The sequence below is a fragment of the Hyalella azteca genome, unplaced genomic scaffold (assembly GCF_000764305.2).
Source record: "Hyalella azteca isolate HAZT.00-mixed unplaced genomic scaffold, Hazt_2.0.2 contig1249, whole genome shotgun sequence".
Taxonomy (NCBI): Eukaryota; Metazoa; Arthropoda; class Malacostraca; order Amphipoda; family Hyalellidae; genus Hyalella; species Hyalella azteca.
Genome location: NW_025931574.1, coordinates 115,695 through 134,335, shown reverse-complemented (window position 1 = coordinate 134,335; position 18,641 = coordinate 115,695). Strand labels below are relative to the sequence as shown.

The 18,641-nt window shown below is 37.0% G+C and overlaps 1 protein-coding gene across 1 annotated transcript; it reads right to left on the bottom strand.

Annotated features, from left to right (window-relative positions):
* Nucleotides 1-1,758: 1,758 nt before the first annotated feature.
* Nucleotides 1,759-14,461, bottom strand: LOC108680139. Its single transcript, XM_018168912.2, has 11 exons — nucleotides 11,633-14,461; nucleotides 9,189-9,463; nucleotides 7,910-8,563; nucleotides 7,511-7,690; nucleotides 6,761-6,876; nucleotides 6,280-6,509; nucleotides 5,725-5,816; nucleotides 4,923-4,983; nucleotides 3,663-3,896; nucleotides 3,071-3,389; nucleotides 1,759-3,040 (listed from the first exon to the last, which is right to left on the bottom strand). The coding sequence occupies exons 1-11, from the start codon at nucleotides 14,253-14,255 to the stop codon at nucleotides 1,759-1,761; spliced, it is 6,066 nt and encodes a 2,021-aa protein (XP_018024401.1). The 5' UTR covers nucleotides 14,256-14,461.
* Nucleotides 14,462-18,641: the final 4,180 nt, after the last annotated feature.

Genomic DNA, 18,641 nt, shown 5'->3' with positions numbered 1-18,641 from the left:
TGGCAGGTGTGAAATCTAATGTCAATATGGCTGTATTGACATGAATTCAATTATTGCTTGGTCTATCATTCAGAATTGCTATTCATGCTTATTTTAAGGATATGAAACTCGAGTTCAAAGTTAGCAGCTTTTCTGCGATGTGAAGAAAGGTATTCTTAAGTTAGATTTCATCTGTGATATGTACAAATTAGAACAGAACTGTACTTCCTGTATTATTTCTACGGAAGTAGTAAAGTGCGTTTCAATCGTCGACTTTTCTTAACATGAAAAAGTTAACATTTGTTCTTTACTTTTACCATGTGAGAATCTATTCTAAAATTCGAGTGAATTTAGTACACGATTATATAACGAATATATGTATCGATATTATATATAATATATATAGTAACGAATATATAATAGTGATAATGTAGTACAGAGCAGAACAGAATGGCATTTTTAAATCATACTATAACTTATGAAAAGGTGCATAGACATCCTTCATGATTATGTTGATTTGACGACACAAGAATTGTTGACAGCAAAATAAGAAATAAGAAAAGGCTTTAAGTGAGATGAGTAAACGTCAACGTTTTTAAATTTCATTTTTATATACTCGACATTTTTATATAGGTATATTCTACAACTGGGCCTTTCAACAAAAGAAATTAAAAATTCCCCTTACAGAATCACGAATTAGATAAAAACATTCCAATAGATAACACGAACTATACAAATTATTGTATGAAGAATTACTTAAAAACTATCAGTAAAGCGTTAATTTATAACTTGTCATTTTAAGAGATATTTTATATAATTATCGAGGTGAAATCACTACATCACATACTGATTTATATCGACCACAATATTTTTCAAAAAGAGTACAGAAATTGAGGGCGTATAGCTTAAATAATTACCGTTTCCTTCAAATAACCTAGCACGATTACTACTTTTGCCACTGGAAAATTTAGTCTATGTCGGTAACGTTGACATGAATATTTTTGTCCTAATGTTGATCATGTTAACATGAAAATTCAGCCATGAGTTGGTCATGAGGACATGACCTCGAGCTCATATCCAGATAACAGCGACAAGTTAAACTGGAACCTTCATATATTCAAAGATCGTAAGCAATACAGTAATACAATTTATACACTGAATGTAAGTAACGTAACAAAGTAATTTAGAATGTAACGTAACTTCAACGTTTACAAGTAATCAGGTCATAGCAAACTTCATTAACAACTGAAGCTGAACTGAAACCTTGAAAAGCTGTTCTATTTTAGAACAACTGACAATCGCTGTTCTAGAACAAACAGCGTGGTCACATCAACTCTAAGAACACAAGCAACAAGACAATTATTATTTATGGTAATCATCGGGACTAAAGATCCCCCATCATTAGTAGCGAGCCAAATATTAATCCTAAAAAAGTATTCCAAGATAAATTCTTTTGAAGGAAGATTTGAAAGTCGCACATCACAAATTGGAAAAAATGCAGATACTATGCAGAAAATTTCAAGGTTCGTCTAGACAATTACACACAGAAGAGCTAACTAACACATGGTACACTATACAATACAAGATATACACTAACTATACATTAGTCCGATAGTACATATAATTCTCTTACATTAGACTTATTACAGTTTGTTTGTTTGACTTAAAAGATACGTCGTAGTTACATGAAGCAAGTTTTCCAAAAGAAAATTGTATAATTAATATTGAATTAACTAAATACAGTAAGTGAGCTAACAAAGAGGAATATAGGGATAATTCTCAAGCCGAGACAGGCTCACAAAATGACTTGTCAACGAAATCCGTGCAATTTTCTTTGGAAGAGACAGATGACGGCACAGAAGAGACAGATGACGGCACAGAAGAGACAGATGCCGGCACAGAAGAGACCGATGCCGGCACAGAAGAGACAGATGACGGCACAGAAGAGACAGATGCCGGCACAGAAGAGACAGATGCCGGCACAGAAGAGACAGATGCCGGCACAGAAGAGACAGATGACGGCACAGAAGAGACAGATGCTGGCACAGAAGAGACAGATGACGGTACAGAGACAGATGACGGTACAGAAGAGACAGATGACGGTACAGAAGAGACAGATGACGGTACAGAAGAGACAGATGCTGGCACAGAAGAGACAGATGACGGCACAGAAGAGACAGATGACGGCACAGAAGAGACGGTAGCAGAAGTGACAGACATATCAACCAAACTAACGCTTGATGAAACTGAAGTTTCAATCACAAATTTATTTCCATTATTAAATTCGTCAAGTAAGTTAACTGTTGTTTCTGCAGTTGACGGTAACAATTTACGAGTTTCTACAGTAATACAAGTTGAGTTTTCGTTTGACTGTCTTGTTTTATTTTTTTCTTTTGACCCAGAATTTCCATTCAATATAAACTCAGATGGTAAATTTCTTTCAGGGTGAATTTCTCTTTCTGTTGTGCACAACAATGACTGATTTTCTTTGAGCCTCGATGAAAAATTAAAATTGTAATGTGCTTCAGAGACAGAAGCTTTTGTATGTTTGTCGCTATCGCAACCAGAGTTGAAAGTTTGTCCAGATGGTCTGTTAATCATTTCACCCGCATTGTCAATCATTTCACCCACATGCTCCATTGATGATAATGAAGTCCCACTTCCATCCGGAAACCCAAACTCAAGATCGTAACTTTTACTCGTAGGTTTGTGGAACCCTTCGAAAGGTTCACCGGGCGAGAGGCAGGTAAAAGGAGTCATGTGGTCAAAAGAATTCATGGGTTCAACAGAAGCCGTGGGCTCATCAGCCACTGAATGATAACCTAGATCACGATAGGATGATTTGCATATACAGTCACCCATTGATACTCCCGCACTGTTCTCCCTATCATCAGACAATCTGTCCATATGGTGCCTGTCATCAGACAATCTGTCCATGTGGTGTCTAACATCAGACAATCTGTCCATATGGTGCCTATCATCAGACAATCTGTCTATATGATGCCTATCAGACAATCTGTCCATATGGTGCCTGTCATCAGACAATCTGTCCATATGGTGCCTGTCATCAGACAATCTGTCCATATGGTGCCTATCATCAGACAATCTGTCCATATGGAATGCAGCACCAAATTTTGCTCCAGGATAATCCAAAACAAATTCTGGGGAAGACATGCAGCCGACGTGGGGAATTTCAGTCACTGAAGAAGAATTCTGCTGCCTTGAACTTGATGAGAAATCAACATTGAAGTCTGCATTAGTCATCAGTTGATGTTGATTTGATGCCAACAGCAGGTGTTGATCAGGTGCCAACAGCGGATGTTGATCAGGTGCCAACAGCGGGTGTTGGTCAGGTGCCAACAGCGGGTGTTGATCAGGTGCCAACAGCGGGTGTTGATCACACGCAATCCCTGCATGGGTGGAAACAATCACAACAAAGCCAACAAAAACAACAAGAAATATTTGTGCACAAGCTAATCTCAACACACACAACTTCATAGGGAGGTATACCTCACACAAATAGAGGTATAACACCCAAATAAACAGAGGGTATAACACACGATGAATAACTTCACTTGAAACAATTTTGAATAAATTTTAATAATTAGTTCAAAAGGCATAAAAAATGTGAATATCAATTTTATTATACAACGAGCAAATACGCAACAATTTCATCCACTCACCAGCAGAATTGCTGTCAAGTGCAGAGGGATAGAACCGCTGCTGGGGGACTAACTGGTTCAGGGGGGACTGCTGCTGGGGGACTAACTGGTTCAGGGGGGCGGATGGATCATCAAGTGGGGGCGTCATGAGGGGGAGCGTCATGCCGCAGAATGGACTCTCCCCAAACATGCTTCCCCCACTGGTCCCCCACACAGCCCCCGGGGAGCTACCAAAAGTGTCTAGCGGCTGGAAATCTGCACAAAATAATTACTATCAATATTTTGTTTATGTATATATTAACCTTTGCTAATGTTATTTGCAGCAACGTGCATATGGCTGTACTATTGAATCTTGTAAGGGTACACGTAGCGGCCTAAGTAAACGTAGCGGCCTAAGTACATGTAGCAGCCTAAGTACACGTGATGGCCTAAGTACACGTAACGGCCTAAGTACACGTAGCGGCCTAAGTGCACGTAGCGGCCTAAGTACATGTTACTGCTTAAGTAGACGTAATGGCCTAAGTACACATTACGGCCCAAGTACACGTTACGGCTCAAGTACACGTTATGGACAAAGTACACGTTACGGCCCAAGTACACATTACGGACAAAGTACACGTTACGGCCCAAGTACACGTTACGGACAAAGTACACATTACGGCCCAAGTACACGTTATAGCTCAAGTACACGTTACGGACAAAGTACACGTTACGGACAAGGTACATGTTATGGCCAAAGTACACGTTACGGACAAAGTACACATTACGGACAAAGTACACATTACGGCCAAAGTACAGGTTACGGCCAAAGTACACGTTATGGCCTATGTACACGTAACGGCCTACGTACACAGTGGCCTAAGTACACGTAGCGGCCTGAGTACACGTTATGGCCTACGTACACGTAGCAGCCTAAGTACACATCAGTTACCAGGAACTGCAGTTTCTGGTAACGAGAACTGCTTCTGTAGAAAACTTGTTGATATTGGGGTTTCAAGTGAAGTTTTACCTGATGTGAATGTTTCAACCCATTTGCTACTGTGATCCAAACTTATTTTCTGTGATCAAACTTAGGTATTGTGATCCCCAATTTAAAAGGCGAAGATAAACAGGTTCTTGAAGTTTCCTATACCTGGCAACACTAAAGTACTCAACATCTTACATTCAATTTCTTTCCGGGTGGTTTAGTTTGATGCTATATGTAAATCATGAGGAAAAATCTACTAGCAATGTTACATTACAATAAAAAAATTATGAATAAAAACAATGGCATGAACTGACCGCAAGATCCACCTGCAAACGTTGATCCCGCAGCAGCACTTGAACTCTCCAACCAACAAGCCTGAAAAAATTGAATGATACTTATTTTGTTAATACTCGTTTGCAACTAAAAATACTTCAAATAATCAAAGTGCATACTGGTCATGGAAAACCTGGAAAGTTGTATAGGAGTCTGGAAAATTATGAGTCATATACGAGTCTGGAAAATTGTGATTCATATACGAGTCACTCGTATACGACTCGTAATTTTCCAGACACATATACGACTTTCCAGATTTTCCATGACACCCCCTGAATAATTAAACATGATTTTCAACACAATATGAGTAATTCAAAATTATGTACCGGTATCAGGATTTTCATTTCCCTTTCAAATTCCAACCTGGTTCCACTCAAGTCACTCAATTTGGCTTGTCAGTTTAAAAGAAAAAATTGCACCAGAATACAATCTCAATAACTCATGATTGAATGGTAAAAACCTACAGAACACGTACATTGTTCAACATATGTGTTTTGAAACACTTTTCTGCCTCTGGATTGTGAAGACATGTAATGCATACTAATAGGTCCTTAGTTTCTCTGTGGCCTAATATATAAATATTCCCAAATTGAGCTCTATAATTTTAGTTCAACATGTATGCTGATTACATTGGCATACTTAGCTCGCTCTAGAATTCTTGTACAACATGCATAATGATCCCCATATCTAGCTCTAGGATTTTAGTTTAACATTATTCTGGTTTCCACGTTCAGCTCTAGAATTACAACCCCAGTTAGGAGGTTGCAGACGACATCTTCCCACCTGTCTGGGGAGGTCTGGGGCGGAGGCTTGGTAATGGTAAGGGAAGCTTCCCACACCGCCCCCACTACGGGTGCTTGCAGTTGGTTCAACTTCTGCTCACAGAACAGAAGTTTTAATAACAAAATTAATGATAATGTACTAACAATATTAATGATATTGAACAGTTAAGAATTGCAGTTGGTTCAACTTCTGCTCACAGCACAGAAGTTTTAATAACAAAATTAATGATATTGATAAGATAAAAATTACAGTTGCTTCAACTTCCGCTCACAGCACAGAAGTTTTAATAACAAAATTAATGATATTGAGATCAATTGAGAAGAATATTGAATATGTACAATAAAATATTGTATAATATTGAGAAGAACTGCGTTGTCACGCTCTTCTCGAACCTGTTCTTCCGACATTTTTCCATCTCTCAGCATTTTGGGAATTTAGAGTTCCTAGCAGTTTCAAATAATAGTTATACAAAAATTATCATTAATGCATTTCAAAGAAATTAGTAACAACAAATAAGTTTTAGTACTAAGAAATGAAATGATGTGCTAAACTCGCCTTTGACGAGTCGCCCGTCCGCGATTTTACGCATGTCATTAGTGATAGCAGCTGCACTTCCATCAGCTGCACTTCCATCAGGTGCACCTCCATCAGGTGCACCTCCATCAGCTGCACCATCATCAGCTGCACTTGCAGCAGCTGCTCCTCCAAGGCAAGATAACCACCTGCTTTGCTGCTGCTGCGCAAGCGCAGCACGCTGCTCTGCCTGACGCTTCTCAATTTCCAACCTGCAGCAGAAAAATTTGGTAAAATTCTAACTTCAGTTAATCCAACGTAGCAGTTAAAATTTTAACTTCAGTTAATCCAACGTAGCAGGTAAAATTCTAACTTCAGTTAATCCAACATAGCAGTTAAAATTTTAACTTCAGTTAATCTAAAAGCTCCAGGTAGGGAAATAAAGTATTACTCACTATTATTTTTATATCAGCATTATTTATTATTATTTTTATTGAGGGTGTGCAGGAAGTGGGTCACTCACCTCATGAGGGTGTGCAGGAAGTGGGTCCGGACCCGGATGGGGTTGAACTCTATCCTGCCGTGTGGGTTGCCACAACCGCGCACGGAACAGCCGCACGGGAAGTTATGGCGGTCAACCTGCGAGCAATAACTTGTTACACAACACAATAGATATAACTTATACAATTTAGATAAATAATTTAATGACTGGATACAGCACCATACAGCACCACACAGCACCACACATCACATCCAAGCCACCGGCGCCTCCATGTAAAGCCGCACGGGAAGTTGTGCCGGTCAACCTGCGAGCCATCAACTAATTATATTACACAATAAATATAACTTAAACAATCTAGATAAATAATTTAATGACTGGATATCACAAATTAAAATACTAATTATCACAAACTTAACAAATTGATATAATAAATTCGAGATCTCTTGCAAGCAGAGCACGGATGCAGCACTCATAAAATCAACTCGTTACTAGATATAAATTAAACACTCTACATAAATAATTTAATGACTGAATATCACAAATTAAAATACTAATTATCATAAACTTAATGGATATAAAAAATTAAAACACTAATAATCATAAACTTAACAAATTGATGTACTAAATTTGAGATCTCTTGCAAGCAGAGCACCGACGCAGCACTCGTATGCAATGAGCTTGTCAATTGTTGAATGACATGCATCAGTGTTGATACTTGAGTGATACACTGACAGGTGTCAGGGAAGCAGTATAGTTTACACTGACACACACCTGACACTTGATGCCAGCCAGGATACACTGACAGGTGTCAGGGAAGCAGTATAGTTTACACTGACAGCCACACTGCTCGCGGGACGCTCGTATGTCCCGACATTCTTCCTTCTCGAGGCCCTCGATGGCCCGCACGCCGGAGTCCCGCAGCAGCGACCGCCGCTGTCGGATGGCCAGAGGCTGCAAAAAACACTCATATCAAATATTGTTCAATGACAAATATTGAAAAGTAAAAATGACTGAAATATTTAAATACTATATGAAATATTATGTATACTGATATAAATTAAAATAATAACTCAATTAATACACTATGAACATTGTTTACTAAATATATAATGGTACGAACTAGTAATGCAGTGAAGCATTAGCCATTAGTATCATGGGATCATGACCCACCCTGAGATAAGACATATCAGGATCTGTCTCCAGGTCTGACAGCTCTTCTTCTTCAGTGTCGTCATCGCTGCTGCCATTTGTGGTGGTGGCAGCGGTAGAGTTGGTAGTGCTGGTGGGTGTAGTGGCAGCGCTAGAGGGTGCAGTGGCAGCGCTGGTGGGTGTAGTGGTAGTGCTGGTGGTTGTAGTGGCAGCGCTAAAGGGTGTAGTGGCAGCGCTAGAGTGTGTAGTGGCAGCGCTAGTGGTTGTAGTGGCAGCGCTAGGTGTAGTGGCAGTGCTAATGGTTGTAGTGTCATCAATAGAGGGTGTAGTGGCAGTGCTAGTGGTTGTAGTGGCAGCGATTGTGGGTGTAGTGGCAGCGCTAGAGGGTATGGTGGCAGCATTTTTCGTTGTAGTGGTAGTGCTAGTGGTGATAGTGTTAGAGTTTTCTACGGTGTCAATAGTATTGGTAGCACCTGTGGTGGCAGTAGTGCTATTTGTGGTATCACCTTCACTGATGTCAACCATATTTTGTTCAGAAGCTCCAGCAATACTATTATTACTACTACAGGTGCTACTAGTACTACTATTACTACAGCTGCTACTAGTGCAGCTACTGATGGGGACACTAGTATGCTGTTGGCTGGGGTGGTTCTGAAGCTCATTACAAAGCTCATCCTGAAAAAAGAATATAACATCAAGACACATTCACATATTCAACATAAATACAATAAATGTGTATTATTTATACACACATACAACCATAAATATTGGAATGGCTGGGCATAAATTTTACTTTAATGCATGTTTTCTTGGACCAGGGAGTATATACTTTAAATAGCTATTATTTGTGACTATGTCATAACTTGCATTCCCAAGTTACTAAGTCACATGATATTGTCTGCTCATTCAGAGATAAAATGCTTCAGAATTTCATACAATAAAACTACGGTGAGTTTAAAAAAACCACTCTCAATCCATTGAATTGTAAGTTTAGCTTAATCAGAATAGCTGAGATTGATCTAAAATATTCAAATATAGTTTCTTTAAATTAAAGTTCAAACATAAGTATAGTCATTAACTTTAAATACGGAATAATTCTTAGACAATGGATTTTAAAGATACCGATATATAGTCTAGCAGTACAATCAATATTATCAATAATATTAATAAGGCCAGCAAGAATATCTCCTGTGAGCAGACAAGGGATTAACCATTTTTTGTGTGCACAAAAACTACCATCAATGCTATTCTTACCAAAAGACTATACAACACGGTAAATGGTCAACAAGTTAAACTGTACCTGAACCATCCTCTGTAGACGGTTAATCTTATGAAGGCGTCGCTGTTCAACCAAATGTTCGTTCATGGAGAAGTCCTGGACGAGAAAGTGGCGTCGCCCCATGCCCAGGGTAGACCCGCCCTGTGAGGGGACACACGAGAAGCCCTGGGACCGAGGGAAGTAGTACACGGTGACGCCCTCAAACTTTATACCTCGCCTCGGCTTCTTGGCAGGACCTCCGCCTCCTTCAGCAACTCCGTCAGGAATGGTGTTGGGGGCTAGGAGTTCCTGAGAGCCTGGTGAACAAGAATATTATTAGTACAATATTTATAAGTCTTAGGATTTAAATTTTGAAGAGTATATAATAATAAAAATCAATAACCTGCTGAAAAAAAATCAATCCATCATGAATGGTGTTGGGTGTTGAGAGCTCCTGAGAGCCTGGTGAACAATAATATTATTAGTACAAAATTTAAATAATAAATTTAAATTCTGAATTGTATATAGTAAAAATCAATAACCTACTGAAAAAAAATTAAATAAATTCAAATTTTTTTTACATCAAACTCAAGTGCTGAGAGTTCCTGAGAGCCTGGAGCACAATAATATTATTAGTACAATATTTATAAGTTGTAGGATTTAAATTTTGAATTGTATATAGGAAATAATAAAAATCACTAGCCTGCTGAAAAAAAAAATAAAATAAATTCACATTTTTTACATCAAAGTGATCAAACTCAAGTGCTAGAGTTTCTCAGAGACTATTGGACACAATTATTATTATTATAATATTATTTATAAGTAGGACGATTTATATATGGATCATACATAAAGTGAAAATCAATAAACTGCTGAAGAAAAATTAGTAATGCAGTTTTTAAAATCAAACTCTGTTGTTGATAGTGCAGTTTTAAGGGGACCGACTACCCTAAAATTTTCAATTTTGGCGTTTTCCGGTTTTTGAGCTCATCTTAAAGCTGGAATTCTGCTCTTTCCAATGGTACCACAGCCATCGCTGTACGCCAATATTTACGTTCATGACGTCTCTTTAAAGGGAAGCGGGTGGGAGAGTTCTTTAAGTAATTAGATATAAAGTAATTAGCTGCTAAAATCTTTGAATATAGTTTCTACTTGAGTTGTGCTGCAGTTACATGCTTAGTCTCATCTTAAAGCTGACATTCTGAGCTTTCCAACAATACTACTGCGATTCATGTACAGCAATATTGACGCAGATGGCCGGGCTTTAATGGGGGGTGGGGGGTGGAGTTCCTTAACTAAATAGACCTAAGAAAATTAGAGCGGCAAGACTACATATCTTGGTGTATCTGGCATCTTAGCTCAGTTACCCTCCTAACATTGTAAGTAGAGGTGCGCTACAAGTTGCTGCTAGCATCCTTGAGTGGATTAAGCTACAGAAGCCTGTAGTTTGGTATCCATGCTACATTGAGTGCCTATTTCAAGGCGCACAGGACTTTGTCGCGCCGTCCTGAAAAGTTTAAAATGAGAAAAATGGGATAAAACGCGCATAAAAAAAAACTAAGGGGAAAATGAGAAAAGTGATCATCAAATTTTTAGGTATGGTCCTTACAAACCGAATGATACGTGTCTCGATGTTGTAGGATGATATTTGTAGGAGGAGTACCCCTTTTCAAAGTACCCCTTTTTAGCAGTTTTCTATGAATTTCACGTTTTCTATCAATTTTTTCGAAAAATTCATAGAAGCAAAATGTTATTTTTTTTACATTTTACGTATGTATTTGAAGTTTCATGATGATTGGATAATAACTGTAGAAGTTTTTCCGGAGGGTAGTCGGTCCCCTTAATTGATATCGGTATATAGATACCTATTGATAACTCTGTTGTCAAGGTGAAGTTCAAATCCTTATTACATTGGAAATAAATGGAGCAAAAGAAAGAAATGAAAATTGGTAACATATTGATCATGATAATCATCAAACAACTATTTATACATTTTTGTGCTCCAACTTGTTGAGGGCCTAACTTGAAATTAGAAGAGACCAACATTTACAATCTACCATACTTGGAAAATATCAAGCCCTTTCTTGTGAAACTATTTCATAATAAAGTTCATGATGAACAATTTATGACCTTTTTACTGAGTTTTCAAATAAAGTTTTTTACAATGATTTACATCAGAAAACAATCTGACAATTATCTGACATAACAAAAAATGCTGATGTGTACCATCAACTTTGGCCACACCTAAAACAGAAACAGATTGCAGCAAAAATAAAATAAAATAAACATTGACCAAAGTGACTGGGGTGACTTTGGTCACCGGGCACTTTGGCCAACTTTTATTATTTTGTTTTGCTGCCATTTGTTTCTGTTGTAGGTGTGGCCCAAGTCACCCCCAGTGGGCAAAGTCACCTCTGTTGATGGTAACTTAACTCAATATGAATTATACATTTTGCACATAATAACTATTAACAAATAACACAAACCGTCAGGTTGATCATTGGGTAATTTGCGTTTGAGGTTGCTGCGTCTCCTGTGGATGGTAGCAGCAATTTCCTCTTCCTTTTCAAACACAGGCTGGTGCGGCACATCACTGCAGTCTTCTTCTTCATCGTCTACTTCAGGTAATCTACTTACTTCATCTACTTCAGGTAATAATGGTTTTCCATGCACAGCTTCACTGGTCTGCAGTTGCTCAAAGTCTACTTCATCTTTATTCTCGGTTACAGTTTCTGGCTTATGGTCTGTGACCTCAGATGGCTCCAGTAAAGTTTGCTTAAGTGAGGCATCAAAAGCAGCAACAGATGAACCCAAAAGTGTCTTGGGTGAGCAAATATAGTCAAAATCTGTGCAATTAGAAGAGGTTGAGTTGAAGACAGTCACAGAGTTTGAATGCTGGGAAATCCAGGACTTGGGAAGTGGAAATTCTTTGGACTTCAATGAACTTTTCACTTTATTATCTGACAATAATTTTATTTCTGGTGATTTGACTTTTTGGCATTCAGCAATGTTGGAGCTGATTGCATCTTCTATAAGTTTTATAGTAGTCAACACTTTGAAATCAGCATTGATATTATTTTTTGCTAGATCACCAACGGTTTTGTAGTTTTTAAAGAATTCTTGCGCTTTTTCAGGTAAAATTTTGAAGCTGTCATATTTCATCCTATTTTCTTCCAGTTGATCTTTAGTGCTGGATAATTGTGCTTGCATCTCATTTGTAGTACTGGGATTTTCAATCAATTTACTGCATTGATTATTATTTGTTGTACATGACGTTTTACAAACTCTGTTCTGATTTTGACCAGTTGCATGGTGTTCTTGTTCTGAAGTAGGAGCCCTTTTGAAAAATTTATTATTACTTTCAAGGTTTTGATCCATTAATATTTTGTCATCAGAAACTTGTAGACTTTGATCCACAAATTCATTGTACAAGGAGTCATTGCAGTCAGATTTTTCTTCATTTTTCAAGCATGAATCTTCACTAATTGGAAGCTTTCTTTTCAGTGTTACACATGTATCTTTGATACTGGCTGTACTGAACTGCTCAATTCTCACAGAGTCATTTTGTTCAGAGTGACATTTCATTGTAGATTTCAAGTTTCCAGGATTAATAAATTGACCAACATTTATTGTAGTAGCTTTTTGGTCACAATTAGATGCAATAAATGGTGTTGAAGTTACAATGCATTGTTTACTTTTATTCTTGTGAATTTTAGACTTAATATCTGCTGCTTTGTTTGTAGAGCCTGACACTTGCACCAATTGCTCTGAGACAATTAGAGCCGGTTTTAGAAGATCATTTTCTCCTGATGTATTATTTGCAGGTTTTTTCAAAACTGAATTATCTTTTTGTTCAGAAGCAGGTTCTTTCAAAATTTTATTGCTTCTCTGTAAAATAATTTCATTCTTGGTAGCTCCCGTCTTTGCTGTACGCACTTCCTTGTCTCTGGAGCTGCTGTTGGGAAATTCTGTAGCTTTAATTGTTTTTTCTTGATTCAAATTAGAAATAGAAGAATCATTTACCATTTTAACACCAACATTATGAGAAGTTGTTAATCTTTTAGCAGGTGGCATATCATTTGAAAGCACAAAACTTGAAGATCTGATGAGTTTAACTTTTTTGCACTTCTGTTCTTTAGATATTGCCATTTTTTGTTCTGGTTGGACAAGAGTTTGTAATGGAGATGACTGCAAAATAATTTTGTCCACCAGCTCCAAAGTGAATGTAGATGATGGCACTACTGAAGCATTTTTAGAAGTATTGGCAGGAGTTAGAGAAGGTACATGAGATAAAGCTGTTGAAGACAAGTTGCTTGACAGAGTTGATGTTTCATTATTATTTCTCAGAGCAGTACTAGGGGCTTCTTTAGAGTTTGATTTGAGCCTTGTTGCATTTTGAGCATTTTCTCTGTTCAGATGAATCCTTATTGATTTTAAATTAAAATTGGTGGGAGTGCTGGAAGTCTGTATCTTGGTCACAGGTACACTTTTTGACATAAATTTTATTTTTGGAGACTGTTCATGACTTGCATCATCAGGATTATGTTGAGCTAAAATTTCATCATTTTTCAAAGCTGGTTTTATAGTTTGAGTTGGTGTCTTGACAACAGCAGCAGTAAAAAGCTTAATTGGCTCTCTAATCTTCTTGATAGCTCTTGTTCCTTGAATACTGTTCTTGCTTGTCTTAGGAGTTGGTGATGGAGGTACTTGTGAAAATTCTTCCAAGTTTACAGAGTTTAAAGTACCATTAGAAATAATTTTATTGACAGATTGGCTTTTGGAATTCACCAAAATGGAATTTTGACTATTTGAGTTGAGGACTGGTGAGGCGGCAGTTGATGACTTATTGAGGAGTATGCTAGAGAAACTGATTGGCTTGATACTGCTAGAAGCAAAATTTTGATCAATTTTGACACTTCTAAAATTAGAAATATTGGAATTTATGCATGGGTTCTTACAAGTAGAATCAGGCCCAATCTTAGCAGGATTGTCTAAATTACTGCATGTCATATTTACTTTGCACTCCATGGTGTCAACATTGGACATAGTATTGGTGTTGGAGAGAACCATGTTGGCATTAGAGAGCTCCAAGTGTAGAGAAGATGACATTTTCCAGGCAATGCTTATTATTTACTAGCCAGCTGCGAGACAAGTCGCCGGTGGAGAAAACACAGAGAAGTTGGTAATGTCAATTAGATATTGGGACTGTAAGAACCAAAGGATCATGTTCCCTAAACTTCTTACACCTGTCGATACTGCAGAATTTGCATATATATAAATATGCCAGCTATAAATCAACTTATCCAACTTTAAATCTGAAACAAAAATTTACAATATATTATAAAAATAATTATAAGTCAAGCATAATTACATACGGTATATATTTGAAACAAGTTTTTCTGTATCCACATTTGCTATCCAAAAATATTCTATGAAAGCTTAGCATTTTCATAATAACCTGAAAAAAATGTATATATATATATATACACCTACAGGCAGAAATCAATAATGCAAAGAGTAGGTATGTATGTGCACAAACTAAGATGCATCACAACAAAGTTACCAAAATGGCAGAGACAGTTTTTGCTTCAGTGCACAGGAGGAATTTCATTTTAACAAGTCCTGCCCAACTGATAGCTTAATTTGATTGAAGTGTGTTTGGAAACAAAAAAAAAATTGAATTATGATACCCCCATCCTTTTTTTATAAATTTCTTTTGTCTACTTGCTTTGCAAAGGCACTTTGTGCTGCAAATAAACCTTGATATCATATTGGGCATTTAATGAAAGATAATATGAAATCAAGATTACAGTTCTTAGAGCATGGTCTCCAAATTTCAGAGCTTTGCAGCTAGTTACACAGTGATTTCTAGAAGTAAAAAAAAACACAATTTCTATGTCCAACGCCATTCGGATTGCAATGGCCGCATCGTATATACCTTCAGTCATCAGTGTTCAGTGTGCCAGTGATCATGTGTGATGAGACAGTGCCTTCCCATTCAGTTCATATTGTAAAGTTTTGGAGTTAATTGCATATAATTGACTGGCCACAAAAACTTGATTGTCACAAAGATATTGTTTACTTGCACATACCTCCTGGTCAACTCATAAATGAAACTCGTCAGGTGCTAGTTAGCCAAGGCTAGGGATGGCAGCCGTAAATCAGCAGCAATTGTGTTCTGTGATGCGGTACTACTAGTACAAGTATTATTTATTTATTATTATTATTATAATCATTTATTATTTATTCTCAATCTTGTTATAAAACTTGCAAGTGTCTTACACCTTCATTTTAATATCATCTCTCAGGCACCTCTGGATGGACCTAAAATACCTCGTGTCTATTTCAGATGCTACAAACTTGCCTGCGGACTCAAATTCACAACAAAACCACTTATAACTCCTTCTATACTGAACAGATATGTTTTAAATTTGAAATATATGTACCTATTTTCAATGCACTGTACCTGAGACAGTTACAGATTTTTACCTTACTTTGTTTCCAATTAAAAAAAATATAACTCGATACTCACTGCAGTGAGTGACAGAGCGCGCATTTTCTTGTCAACAAAAACGTGGAGTCATGGACGGACAGACAGACAGATTGACAGACGGACGGGGCAAGCACAATAGTGCTTGCCAGAGAGAGAATACGCTAAAAAGAGAAAATGCGCTAAAAACACAGGTTTTAGGCAACTAAATGAGAAAATGCGCCCAACTCCATGAGAAAATGCACTAAAAACACAGGTTTCAGGCAACTGAACCACTCATAACTCCTTCAATGCTGAACGGATATGCTTGAAATTTAGAATACAAGTAGGTATTATGGATGTACTGTGTCTGAAACAATCACAGATTTTTACATTATTTTGTTTGCAATTAACCCTTTTGTGGATAAGTTACCATAAATGGTAATTAAAATGGGCATAAAAAAAGCCCTCCACATCACCCACATTGCTTTGGACAGCCTGCCAACAAGCTCAAACCAATCACAGATTGTTTATGAGTTATGTCATGAATAACATAGCACTCCGGCGCAGTCTTGCATCTATAAGAGCCGACTTAAAAACTAATAACTCTGGAGACATGGCAAAAACAGCATTTTGGGCCCTCTTTGTAGTCGCTTTAGCAGCTCTAGCTGAAAAAAATACTGTAGGTAAGGCCATGATAGTTGCGAGTATCATAGTTAAAAACTTGTTTTATTGACTTATTACGATACCATTTGCTAGAAGCAAATGCAAGATGGTGAAATTATATTGCAAAAAATAGTGTGATCATATATGTGCATACACCTGCCAATGCTTAGAGATGGAAGTGACTATGTTTGGACATGTGCCTGCTAGATATAAAAATTTCTGCAGTGCTTGATAAATATGTTTGTTAGCCCATAAGGGTTAGCCCTACTAAGATTTAAGTCATATTTTTCAGTCTTAGGTAGCTTTAGTTCACCACTTGATGCTTTTTCAGGCTTTGACTGCAGTCCAAGCTCTCGGCATTACCTTTGCTACAGCACATACCGTCAAATGGGGTAATAAGGGACGGGCAGGGTAAATTGGGACAGTTGTCCCACATTTCATAGAAAATGTTGTAGCAGCTAAACTAATCAAAATATTGCAAAACTAAAAATAGTGGCCTAAAGTTCAACATTTCTACTAGCTATGTAGCATAAAGCAAGTTAAGAAATCATATATTTAATACCTCTAAAAAATCCCAGAAAAAAAGTGTGAAAAGTGAGATTTTGGAAACGTGCCTCTGCAAAGGTCTGTAGCAAATAAATATTCACCATATCAAATAGTTTTACTTAAATAGAAGTTGCACACAGGTGTTGGCTTAAAAAAGTGATTGACAGAATTTGCATATCTCATTTCAAGAAAAATGGCAGCCATTTCCACACAACGGGGTAATAAGGGACACTCCTAAAAATGCATTTACAGTAGAACCTTGATTAGTAAAGGCTCCAGTTAACAAAAAAATTGATTAATAACAAAAAATTTTGATTATATTTACCTTGCTCAGCAAAAAAAATTTCACTCAACAAAAATTTAATGTGTTAGTGGTCATGACAAAATTGGGCAGAGAATGTCATAGATAGAATTGTGCACCGGGCAACATGTTGGAGGGCAATTGACCTAAACTATGATTTATTTATCCAAAAAATATAATGGTTGTAACTAGAATATTCCTTTCTGTTTCAGGGTGTTTTTCACAATCTTTTTTATAGTAAATTCACTTAACCCAATTAAAATGGTATGAAATTACAAACCACTCTGTAAGCTTACAGATACAGAAGAAATGCTACATGGCTGCTGATATGAAGCTTGCAGTGGACAAGGTCATTGTCAATGCTCAATGGCATGTTCATGGATACAATAATATCACATAAATAAAATGGTAATGTATGGATATGGTAATGTCATATCAATAAAAGAAAAACAAGTAAAATCACAGGAAAAATGTCGTATATTCTACATCTACATTATCTACAAAGGAAAAGGACAACTTCAGATTATTGTTTGTACTGGATAAGTACACTCTGTATAAATTACGAGGTTCACAGAATCTAAAGTTTTAAATGCTAAATTTTCCAAGTACACTACCAGTAGTCTAGTCAGTCAAGTGTCATGTGCATTGCCTCTTCTTTGATAAGTTTCTCTGAATGCCGATGAGTTTATCCTCATTTTGAAAGCTGACGTAACGAATAGGTGCAATAAATGTTTTTTTTATAATCATTAGGTAAAGAGTAAATAGTACTATAAACCATAGCTAGCCTATGTAGTTCTTGCCGATGAGCTGTTAGTTTATTCTGAGTGAGTAAGGACTAAGTAGAGTGGCAAGACTCTTTTTTCCATTCATTACTCACTAACGGCAGTCATTTTTTAATTCAAGCAATAAGCATTCGTGTTTAGCATTATTTACCCTATTTGCTAAAGAGGATTGCATAAAATGAATGAATTAGCTTTGTAATGTAATGTTCTGATAGTCAGCCCTTTACTTCCACTAATTGTTATATGATGTTTCGATACGATCATTGAATTAAAAAATTTTTATGTTCAATGATCACGTTTATTTTTCTATATAAAATGCAAGCTTTATCAACAAGAGTGTAAGTATCGTTCATAGAACAATGCTAATTTTGACCATTTTTTTCTTTATGTGCAGTTTAACTAATATGATACAAAGGCTGATTGCATGCAATCAAATCCGCGTTCGTTTGAGCTGGTTGGGAGTCGGATGCTAGCACATCTTCCAAATCAGTTTCAGGTATGATTTTCAGAAATAATGAAAAAAATTATGGAGTAAATTAATTATGACCGTAAAAGAAAATAATTTGGTGTGCTCTGAATCAACTGGTCAAACTCTGAACAACTAATACATCAAGTGCTCTCAATCAACTCGTATATAGGCGACTTTTGCATTCAAGTATATCGGCAAGATCTAATGGAACTTTTTTCAGAATCAAGAGTACATCCTTTACCGGCTGCAATATTGTGAGGCC